General features: G+C 44.1%; 1 protein-coding gene across 6 annotated transcripts in view; it reads left to right on the top strand.

Moving 5' to 3' along the window:
* FMNL3 (formin like 3) overlaps nt 1-11425 on the top strand; it is a 77411-nt gene that overhangs the window by 61559 nt on the left and 4427 nt on the right. For 5 of the 6 annotated variants that reach the window (XM_031937939.1, XM_031937937.1, XM_031937940.1 and 2 more), the window contains 15 exons: nt 274-382; nt 727-803; nt 1105-1198; nt 1681-1755; nt 2906-3016; nt 4978-5127; nt 5628-5729; nt 6374-6647; nt 7052-7120; nt 7453-7577; nt 7778-7980; nt 8347-8581; nt 8702-8770; nt 8879-8959; nt 9109-9238. In XM_031937939.1, coding sequence (XP_031793799.1) covers nt 274-382; nt 727-803; nt 1105-1198; nt 1681-1755; nt 2906-3016; nt 4978-5127; nt 5628-5729; nt 6374-6647; nt 7052-7120; nt 7453-7577; nt 7778-7980; nt 8347-8581; nt 8702-8770; nt 8879-8959; nt 9109-9238 — 1904 coding nt within the window. The remainder of the gene's footprint in view (nt 1-273; nt 383-726; nt 804-1104; nt 1199-1680; nt 1756-2905; nt 3017-4977; nt 5128-5627; nt 5730-6373; nt 6648-7051; nt 7121-7452; nt 7578-7777; nt 7981-8346; nt 8582-8701; nt 8771-8878; nt 8960-9108; nt 9239-11425) is intronic. The other variant, XM_031937938.1, reaches the window with a different exon arrangement.

An 11425-nucleotide genomic window follows, 5' to 3' on the forward strand; every position in this document is an offset into this window, starting at 1 on the left:
AATTGCAAAGGAACAAAGATAGGCTTGATGACAGGAAGTACTTCTTCCTATAAAAACTATAAAGTAGAATTGAGTACCTTTATATATGGGGAGGGGACAGAAGGGGTGTCCTGCATATCCTTTATGGTCTTCTGACAAGTGGCCTCTCCTTGTTGATCAGGTGTATTTTATTTGAGGTTTCCTTTTATATGTGAGTTGAACTGCTATATAGTGGTTGAGGTCCCCTCCAACTTTTAAATTTTGTTATTTTGTAAAGCCGCCTCTCCTCCCCAGGTACAGCACACTTCCTGGGAGAAGGGCCCTGAAGAACTCCCGCCTTGTAAGCCAGAAGGATGATGTCCATGTCTGTATCCTCTGCCTCAGGGCTATTATGAACTACCAGGTACAAAAAAAGGCAGCTCTGACCTATTTGATCTGTGTGGCCATAAGCCAGCTTTGCCTTAATGGGGGAGCATTTATCAAACTGAAATTCTTCTTTGAATTCTCCTTCCTTAGACATTTGGAAGGGGTCTGTATTGGTATCAAGACGTATGATCTACCCAAAGTTCTGTGAATACCCTCAGTGAACCATACCTGTCCTACCTAATAAAATGTTATATTTGGCTATAGCTTTATATCCTTCCTTGTGTAGAATGGAGGGAAAATAGCAAAAATCATTTTCTACCTTGCTCCTGGCTGAGCGTTCCCTTTGTGGTCTGTTCATCTTTCTGTTCTTTTTTCCTATAGTATGGATTCAACCTGGTTATGTCCCATCCTCATGCTGTCAATGAGATTGCCCTCAGTCTCAACAACAAGAACCCCAGGTAAGGGCCCTTGCCAAGCCCCAACTTATAGAGACGTATACGTCCTGTCCCTAACAAGAAGCTCTTCTCTATGGCTGTAAAAGACCTCACCAAAGACCAATTTTTCCCTTGCTTGGGAAAAATGGAATGCCTATTTTCCCTTAAGTTACAGTAGCTTAATGTGAGAAACCTGGCCCTCCTGGCCTGCTGCTTTCCACTATTTCTGGGTTCCCCTGTTCTGAATGATCAGTGGTTAAAATGTGCCTTTGTGGAGAAGTCCAGAGGTAGTTAGGACCTGTGCATGTCTTTTTCTTGTCCCCAGGACTAAAGCCCTTGTTTTGGAGCTGCTAGCTGCTGTATGCTTGGTGAGGGGAGGCCATGAAATCATCCTTGCTGCCTTTGACAACTTTAAAGAGGTCAGCTTCTGCCTGTGGGAGAGGGAAAAGTAACTGGGATGGTGGAAGTGAGAGACTAGCTGAGCATTACCCTTTATAGTCTAGGGTTAATTTGACTTTTTTTTTTTTTTACTTTTTTGAGTTTTTGTATAAGTGTCTGCTGCCACCTCAAAAATGGACTTTATCCTTGAGTAGGGAAGAGAGGGAAGAAAGGCCTTGCCAGAAAAGCTCATGACCAGATGACCTGAGCTGCCCTGGAACAGCTAGATCAAAGCATTGTATGTCCAGGGAAGATGAAGTAAGAGAGCCAACATTTTGACTTCAGGTTTCCTGATCCAGTTTTCTTTTATATCACCTAAACTCTTTCCTCTCAGAATTGCCCATTTCAGAGAGAATCTCTTTCAGTCAGTGTTTCTGGGGCCAGTTTCCCTTAACCAGGTAACTAGTGCTTGGGTGCACCAGTGGGTGCTTCTGTATGATGAAGCTGTGTTTGTTCCATGCAGGTATGCAAAGAGCTCTACAGATTTGAGAAGTTGATGGAATACTTCCGGAATGAGGACAGCAATATCGACTTTATGGTGAGGACCTGAATTTGGGTCAGGCAGAGCCAGGTTTTTTAGGAAGATGTGTATATAGCATATTCCTATAGGTCCATAAACATTTGGAAAGGGTGAGACTAACATTTTCATAAATACTTCAATTTCATAAATTCCTTAGATTAGTCCTCAACACAATTTGACCTCAGTGGGTACTTGGAGATTGCTTACTCCATTATACTTTCAAAATCCTGAGGATAACATGGCTGAACTCTCCCAGCTTTGTCTCTTCCTATTTTTTGCAACCTTGTCCTCTGTGATATTGATCTTATCAGAGTTAGATTCCGTCTTTCCTTCTCATTCATTAATATTCACTGACTCAAATTCCCATAATATGTGCAGTTGAGGGTATTTGGGCCCCATTTCAAGGCCCCATGGCCTACCTGGCCATTTTTCCCAGTACTGGTTACATCTTCTCTCATAGTTCCAAACTCGATGACCCCCAGAGGAACAATTATGAAACTTCTTGTTCCCTGTTGTTTTTCTGCTGCCATCACTCACCAACTGCTCCTCCTTTGAAGTTAACTGCCATTGGTGTAGTTACCTTCTCCACAGTTTTGACTTCTATCCTCCTCACATCCTTTCTTTCATTCTTTAAGCCTACTAATCCCATCAATATTTCTCAATATTCCATTTCTCAAGTCCTCCCTCACTAGTTTTCCTTTTACTTAACTTGAAAGAATCTCTTCTGCTCTATAACCCCTGCCCATCCCTTGAGTCTCCTTTTCTGCATCTCTTGTCTCCGGGAAGCTTTCCTTGATAAAATGATTGAGGAGAGACTGGACTTGGCCACATTACATTCCTCTCTGAAGAAAGCAGTACAGTAGCTCTTAGGGGATATGTCCCGTGACCAGGGTATTTCCCTTCTGATGGGACAGTGACAGCTGGCATTTATTTGGTTTTCTAAACATTGTAAAGTGCTTTGCAAATGTTCTCATTTGGTTCTCACAACCCTGGGATTTTATTTACACAGATGAGGAAAAATGGTCTCTGTGATTACAACATGTTAAAACTAAATTAACATGAATGATAAAATAATTTTGTGCTGCCTCCTCTGCTTCTTGGATTCTCTCCTCACTGCTTTGTTTCTCTGAGTTTTTTCCTTGCTTGGTTTCTTTTCCCCCTTCTCCAGGTGGCCTGCATGCAATTCATCAATATTGTGGTACATTCGGTGGAAGATATGAATTTCCGAGTCCACCTTCAATATGAATTCACCAAACTTGGGCTGGAGGAGTTCTTGCAGGTGAGCCTTAACCCTAACCCTACTCTAAAACATCTTTCCCAGCCATTCTTCCCATTGCTTCTCTCTTGAGATACTTGGTTTTCAGGGTTCAGTCCAGTTCTTTGATTAACCCTTATTATAGCTTGAGGCTTTGCATTAATTTGCTATAAAAGATTCTCCACTCAAATAGCTCTTCAGTTTGACCTTTTTAGGGATGGAGAAGGAAGGAAATGAGCATTTAACTCTGTCATGTACAGGGTACTGAGCTGAGTGCTTTACAATCATCATCTCTTTTGATGTCTATCACAATCCCTGGGAAGTGAGTGCTTGATAACCAGATTTTATGAGGCCTTTCCTAATCAACAAATTGTTGTTCTTCTCTTCTGCTCCTGCTCCTCTTATCTTCCAGCATTCACAGAGACCTGATTATCTCCTCCTCTTCTCCCTTCCCCCATGGCCTAACTGGCCATTTTTTCAAGTACTGGATATATCTTCTTCTCATAGTCCCTAACATGACCCCCCAGAGGAAGAATTATGAAATTTCTTGTTCCCTGTTGCTTAGAAAAGCATTGCCATCATTTACCAACTGCTCTTCCTTTGAAGTTAACTCTATCTAAATTAATCACCCACTAAAGATCCTGGTAAGCTGTTACCTACCAGCCCTTTTTTTTTTTCCATTTCTTACTCCTTTTCTGCCTAGACCTTACTCTGCCTAATCCTATTTACCATGGTGACCTCTAATCCCTCCACCCTTTTTTGACCTTCTGGACTTCTCCAGGCCATCTGTGTTCTTGCGCAAACTCTTGTCCCCATTCAGTTAATTCTTCTACTGTCCACTCAAATCTGTTGTTCCATTTTTCTATTGATGCTTATACTTTACCACACCTTATTTTACTTTTACTTATGTGCTATCAAGTACAAGCACAAAAGACAAAAAATAGGCACTGTCTGCTCCTGTCCCTGATGAGGGAGACAGCATGAAAATAAAGAGGTATGAACTAGAGATCTCCAGCATAGAAAGGAGGTAATTAGAGAGAAGAAGGCACTACATCTGGGGAGACTAGTAAGGGTCTGCAAAAGTAGCATTGGAGCCAAGTCTAGAAAGAAGCCACAGACAGTTAGAGGTGAAGTTCATGGGGCAGAGTCTTCCAAGAATGAAGGGTAGCTAACCAACAGGTTCCCAACAGGATTTCCAACAGGGAATATCAGATTCAAGGAGCAAACTTCCCACACCCCCCTCCTTCCAATTCTTGTCAAGTAAAATCATTACTTGTAGAAAAATTGTAGATTTTGTAGAAATCTTTGTAGAAAAAATACTTTGTAGAAAAAATTGAAGCCATTTGCCATATGCTCACCTCACAATGCCTTGCCACCCACCTGTACTATTTCCTTTACTCTATTTTCTGATTAACAGGTCGAACTTCTCAACAAAATAAACCCTTCTGCACCTGCCCTTGATTCTATCCCTTCCAGTCTTTTCCAGAAGATAGCCTCCACAACCATCCCCCTTTCTATAATGTTCAGTTTCTCTCTATAGACTAGTTTCTTCCTTGTTGTCTACAAATATACCCAAGGCTCCCCTATTCTTAAAAATACTATCTCCATAAGCTGTTGTCCCTCTATTTCCTCTTTTCTCAGCCCACCTCTTTGAAAAGGGTGTCTGCTCTCATTGCTTCCTTTTTCTTTCCTCTCATTTTCTTCTAAATAATCTGAAATTTGGCTTCCAACTTCATCCTTAACTGAAACTCTCTAAAGTTAACATGTGTTAACCTCTTAATTACAAAGTCTTATGGCCTTTTCTAAATCCTGATCCTTCTTGATGAGGAGGATTCCTTGACATCCAGCCAGGACTAATACTCCTTTCCCCTTCTTCCCTCTATTCCAAACATCTTTTATTCCATTTAGGACAGCTTCAGGACTTTATTGTCACCCTTCAACTCTGGGTCTAACTCTGTCTTCTATATTTCCTATTTTTTTCCCAGAAGTCAAGGCATACAGAGAGTGAGAAATTGCAAGTGCAGATTCAGGCATACCTAGATAATGTATTTGATGTTGGTGGACTGCTTGAAGATGCAGAAACCAAGAATGTGGCACTGGAGAAGGTGGAAGAGCTGGAGGAGCACATTTCCCAAGTAGGTGTCGGCTCCTTTGGCTGCTTGAGACAAAGCGGAGGATTTGGATCTTGGTAGTTTTGGAGTAAAAATACAATCATCATTGAATGAAACCAAAGTCCTGGGGGTAGCTCTGGTAATAGCCTGGTCTCTGTCAGAAGTCCTCTACACGAGGAAAAAACTGAGACTGAGCTTTACCTCCTGGAGTTGTGTTAGACCACAACAGATGATTTTGGTTCTGGAAATGACCTACCCCTTGGGCCTGTGAGGCTGCTCACTTTTCACCAGGCCAAGATCATGCACAGTTGTGTCAGGACTGTTGAACCAAGGACCAAAGTCCTGTGGAGACTTCTCCCATGCTTGTGTTTTGGAGGAAGGAACAGCCCTTGGCACTGAGTGACAGATTCAATTTTAGCGTGGGAATGACAGAGGCTCTGGGTATTATTTTTTGATTCATGTTCCTTTGAATCCCTGAAGCTACAGGAGTCAGTTGGGTCTCCTTTTTTTTTTTTCTCCTTTAGTTATCGGAAAAGTTGCTAGATCTTGAAAATGAAAACATGATGCGTGTGGCAGAGCTAGAGAAGCAGCTGCTACAGCGGGAGAAGGAGCTAGAGAACATCAAGGTATTGGGGGTTAATGTAGAGGATTATCAGAAGGACCCCGGGAATCCTTTTGCATATTGGTAACGCTTTTACTTCTAAAGAGCTTTTGAATCCTTTTATTTCTTTTTTTCCCCTAAGGAGAGAAAACCACTCTCCTGTTGGAACTCAAGGCCCAGGGTGGATCACTGTGTGACTCTGTCCCATGATGAGTCAGGTGTAGAAGTAGGGTTAAAACCTAATTACCAAGTTGTCTGATCCCAACCTAGGACCACACTATTACCTCATTCCCCAAACTACCAAGAGCTGTTTGAGCTGGGGGTAATAGATGCCACAGAGTCCTGGTGTTGTAGATGGAGGTGGCCTCGCCGTTCCAGTTTTAAAAAGAATCTCTTCTGTTCTACTGCCTGGTTTATGCTGATTCATTTAAAATTAACTCCACTCTTTTAGTATGTAATGTTTATTCTTTGCCTCCTTTACTCTGCTGTAGACCTTTTCTGTTCCCATTTCTGATGTTCTACTCCTTTGAGGACTCTGATAGAGACTGATTAAGAACCTCTGAGGTAGAAAATCCCTGAACTGGGGTATCCCTTGCCCTAATGCAGGTCCCAGAGGCAAATTGTACCTACTCTGTGCTCTACTTCTCCCACCTCATTAACTCTGTGCAGGAGACCTATGAAAACACAAATCATCAGGTACACACGCTTAGGAGGCTTATCAAGGAGAAGGAGGAGGCCTTTCAGCATAGGTGCCACCTGGATCCACATTCTCAGGCCTTGGAATCGATGGGTGATTTCACCAGAGTGGGCCCTACTGAACTCAGTGAGAGTGTGTTCCCATCAGACCTTGACCTAGTAGCCCCACCCTCACCCCCGGAAGAGACACTGCCCCTGGCTCCACCACCAGCTCCGCCCCTCCCACCTCCGGCACCCCCCCTGCCAGGTAACCATGTTCTTGGAATGCAGTGAGTGCCATGGTTTAGAAGGGTACCTAAGGTAGAGTCAGGGATGAGGAAACAAAATGGTGAATGGGTCAGAGAATAGAGCTTTGAGTAAATGGTGAAGAACTAGAAGCCAAACAGCTAAGGGGATTAATGCAGTGGTCTTCAAGGTCAACCTGTTCCACACACTCTTGTCTTCATGGGCAGAAAAAGAGGGAAGGGAGAATTTAAATTTGAGACAAGGAAAAAGGTCCACATTCTCTTAGTGCAAGTCAGTAGAATGTAAGTCTTTATGTAGAAATCTTTAAAAATAGTTGCAGGCCCTCATCACAGGCTTAGTCAGGAGCTAGGAAGGACATAAAGGCATTTCCCCCATTGTTCTGTCTTTCTTCCTTTCTTCCCTTAGAAAAATGTCCTCCTGCCCCGCCTCTCCCTGGAGCCGCTCCCTCAGTGGTCCTGACTGTGGGCCTGTCAGGTAAAAGAATCATCAAGACTGAGGTGGGGAATCAGGTGAGCAGAGAGGCTTCATTGACTTGAATTGGACAGCAACAGCAAAAGGGTGTGTCCAGTACTCTCTGACTCCCGGGGACCATACTGCCCAGCCTTTTCTTGGCCAGGATCCTAGAGTGGCTTAAGGCAGACACAGCTTAAATGACTTGTCCAAGATCACCCAACTAATCAGTGTCTGAGGCCATATTTGGACTCAGCATTTCCTGACTCCAAGAGCAATACTTTGACTATTGAGCCATTTAGCTGTTGTCCCTCTAAATTTCTCCATTGATTATCACCGCTTCTCATCCATTCCAGCTATCCGCATCAAGAAACCAATCAAGACCAAGTTCCGTCTGCCTGTGTTTAATTGGACAGCACTGAAGCCCAACCAGATCAGTGGCACTGTCTTCAGTGAACTTGATGATGAGAAGATCCTAGAAGTGAGCGGGAGCTTGGGTTCAGGGCCCCAAACTACTAACCTTGCTTCAGCTAACCCCATCCATCCATCCAGCTCATCAGTCTGGGAGTTAACCAGGACTGGTTCCTGAAGGCCCAAAGCTGTGTTAAAACTGGGAGGGCAGTGGTGGGGCCAGGATAGCCAGACAGGTTGGGGAAATAGCATCTCCCTTGTTTCCATCAGGATCTGGATCTGGATAAGTTTGAGGAACTGTTCAAGACGAAGGCACAGGGTCCTGCTCTTGATCTTGTCTGCTCCAAGAACAAAACATCGCAAAAGGCAGCTAGCAAGGTTACTTTGCTGGAGGCCAACCGAGCCAAGAACCTGGCAATAACTCTGCGAAAGGCTGGCCGCTCAGCTGAGGAAATCTGCCGGGCAATCCATATGTAAGCTACCATGCTGCCTTGTTTTCTTCTCTTTTCCTTCTCTCTGGGGACTTGGGACTTACCACATCCTCCACATCCCATCTAAGTTAGGGCAGGTCAGAGCAAGGCCAGGATGCCAGGGCACCCATCTCTTTGCTTGCTCTGGGGGCATTTTCACTGCCTCCCAGAGAGGCTGCTTTGGGAACAGCAGCTCTTGGTCCTTAATGATCCCCCTTCCAGAGTTATGGCTCACTGTCCTCTGCCTGAGGATTAGGAAAGAGTGGTGGGAACAAGGGGTGGGACAGTTGGAGGTTCTACAGGAGAAGGTGGTGAAAATGGTGGACAGATCCAAGGGACCTGAGACTGACTCCTCTTCTGTGGCATCAGGTTTGACCTGCAGACACTGCCGGTGGACTTTGTGGAGTGTCTCATGCGTTTCCTGCCAACGGAGGCCGAAGTAAAGCTCTTGCGGCAGTATGAGCGGGAGCGGCAGCCCCTGGAGGAGCTGGCAGCAGAGGACCGTTTCATGCTACTTTTCAGCAAAGTGGAGCGACTGACTCAGCGCATGGCCGGCATGGCCTTCCTAGGCAACTTCCAGGACAACCTACAGATGCTCACTCCGGTACCTACCTCCTCCCTCAGCTCCCCCCATTCACCATCCCAGAGTGTCCCAGGCTGCCTGTCCACTTAGTCATTCCATCTAGCCTTGTAATTAACTTAGCTTCTTTGTCCTTCCTTCCAGCAACTCAATGCCATCATCGCTGCGTCTGCCTCTGTCAAGTCTTCTCAGAGGCTGAAGCAGATGCTTGAGGTAAGCTGAGGCCTGCAGACTTGAGAGGGAAGGGGGGGCTCTAGGTCAAGGAGAAGGAGGCCTGCTTGAGCAGGGCTTTCCCATCTCCTCTCTGTGGCTTCTTGGCAGATAATCCTTGCTCTGGGGAACTACATGAACAGCAGCAAGAGGGGTGCAGTGTATGGCTTCAAGCTGCAAAGCCTGGACCTGGTAAAGATGGGACTACAGTGGGTGGATGCTCCAGGGGATATGTGATAGGAAGGTTGGGGGTTCTGTGATTAGCCAACATGCAGAGGAAGTCTGTGTCCCTGCCTGTGCTCAGGAAGTCATGCTCGACCCTATGTCATCTCCACCTATAGCTATTGGACACCAAATCTACTGACCGGAAGCTGACTTTGCTACACTTCATTGCATTGACTGTGAAAGAGAAGTACCCAGAATTGGCTGGCTTTTGGCATGAGCTGCACTTTGTGGAGAAGGCTGCAGCAGGTGAGATCCAAGGGTCCCCAAGCTCTGGGACACCTTCCCTACTGTCTCAGCCCCAGGACAATCCAAGGAAGCAAAAAGGAGGGGCAGCAGGGGCATTTGTAGGTCCTTTGTTCTATTTTCTTTTCCTTTTGACTACTTCAAAGTTTTCTGAGGGGGGCCATGGCTGGAACTGCCGAGGGGGACCTTCTTCCAGGAACAGGGCCCCTGGCCTAGCCCTTCCTAGCTTTGTGGAATGGGGGGCAGACAGAAGAGCTGTCCTTTTACTCCTTGCTCCTTTGGGCTTAGTTTGTAGATTGAGAGTTTGTTTTTCTAATGATGCATGTAAAAATGCTTTAGAAAGGTGGTGTTCTAAATGAAAGGTATTTTTAAAAACTGTCTTTCCTTGCCTGATGTTCAGATGGACTTGGACTTTGAGAGTCTGAGGGTTAGAGTCTGCAAGCCTACTTTTTCAACTTCTCATCTGGGTGACCCTGAATCTCTTAATTTAACCTTTTGACTCTTGGAAAATCGATCTAAATCTTTGAGGATATGACCCTATTCCTTCCTCAGAAGCAGGCTTCTTTCAGAATGTAGAATAGATATAAGGTCACTGCCCATATCATTTCTTGCTTAATAGGTTGACTAGTCCCCAGTTAGAGCCTGGTAGCTTGGCTCTCTGAGTGACCAGTGAATGGTGGCTCCCAGGTTTGGCTGCAGAAGCCATGTCTGGGATGAATGGAAGCTTGGGAAGCCCAGCATTAACATCTTACCACTTGACTGACTTGTATTCTTTGGTTAGTCAGCCAAACATTTCTCAAATACTAGGTCCTCTACTAGAAGTTGGGACAAAGATAAAACAAATGAAACATTACTTGTTCTCAGAAGTTTACAGTTTGTTGAGGAGACAACACTTACATATCTCACACACATTGTGGATGTGTGTGAGAGACGCAGCAGACATAGTTATTGATCTTTAGATCAATAGCTCTTTATATGGCATTTTCTCATGTCTCATCACCAAGCTAATTAGATACTTCTGGATGCTCTCTAATTTGCTGTTGGTGTTTTGTTCTTAAATGAAATACAGTTCCCCAGTTCCATATGTTTTCAAGGTACATACTGATCTCTTCTGGACATTTTTCTTTTAATGTAGTCTGAGTACTGGGACTTTTTCAGGGCTGTTTTATCTCAATTGATTCATTTTTGAGTTTTGTGGTCAATCCATTTAAAAACATTTCTCCTTGTTTTTTAAACTTGATTTAAAAAAAATCCAAACCAATTTAATCCATAATTTATGACTATTATATTTTACCTTATTTGTTTTGGTTCAGTGTTCTAGGCCACACTGAGCTCTTTTTGGGTCCTGACTTTATCTCATATTACTTGTCCTTCCTAACTCAGTTTCATCAGCAGATAAGCAATGCCATCTTTGTCTTTACTCAAAACATTATTAAAAATGTTGCTTTTGGAATCAGTTCTGAATCTACCAATGTATTCGTTCCTCTAGCCTATATCTCTCTGTCTAATTGCAAGAATAGTATTAATCTGAAAGCATTTATCTAGCAATCTACTAGATGCTAGGTACTGGAGATTTCAGATCCAGAAATGAAGTTCCTGCCCACAGAAGTTTACATTCTATTGGTACACTGTGTGTATATGAGAGAGAGAGAGAAATATATACAGCATATATACCCAATAAATAATATAAATAAATTTTGGGAAATAGTTTGGGCCTGGGAAGAATCCTATAATAGGGAGAGGTGAGGGATTCTTTAGGGATTAAGTAGACGAAGGGAAGGAGGTATTCTAGACTTGGGCTCCCCCAATAAAGGTATGTGGATGGAACAGCAAGGAGGAGAATTGAGCTGCATTGAGAATGGGGATGGGGCTGGGACTGATATGCGATTAGGCTTTGGAGGCTTTGGGCCAGGTTGTGAAGGCCTTGAAATGCCAGATGTTTTATATTTGATTCTGTAGACAATAGGGAGCTCCTAAAATGAATCACATGGTCAGTCAAATCTATGCTCAAGAAAAATCATTTTGCAGACAGTATGAGGGGAAGTGCATGGCATAGAAGGCTACTGGGATAGATTAGGAGAAAGAGCTAGAAGCTAGAAATCAGGCAGACTGCATGTAGATGACGTTTAAATCCAGGGAAGCTGCTGAGGTCAATGAGTGGAGAGCATAAAGAGAGAGAGGAGATGGGAC

This window comes from Sarcophilus harrisii, chromosome 5 (assembly GCF_902635505.1).
Source record: "Sarcophilus harrisii chromosome 5, mSarHar1.11, whole genome shotgun sequence".
Taxonomy (NCBI): domain Eukaryota; kingdom Metazoa; phylum Chordata; class Mammalia; order Dasyuromorphia; family Dasyuridae; genus Sarcophilus; species Sarcophilus harrisii.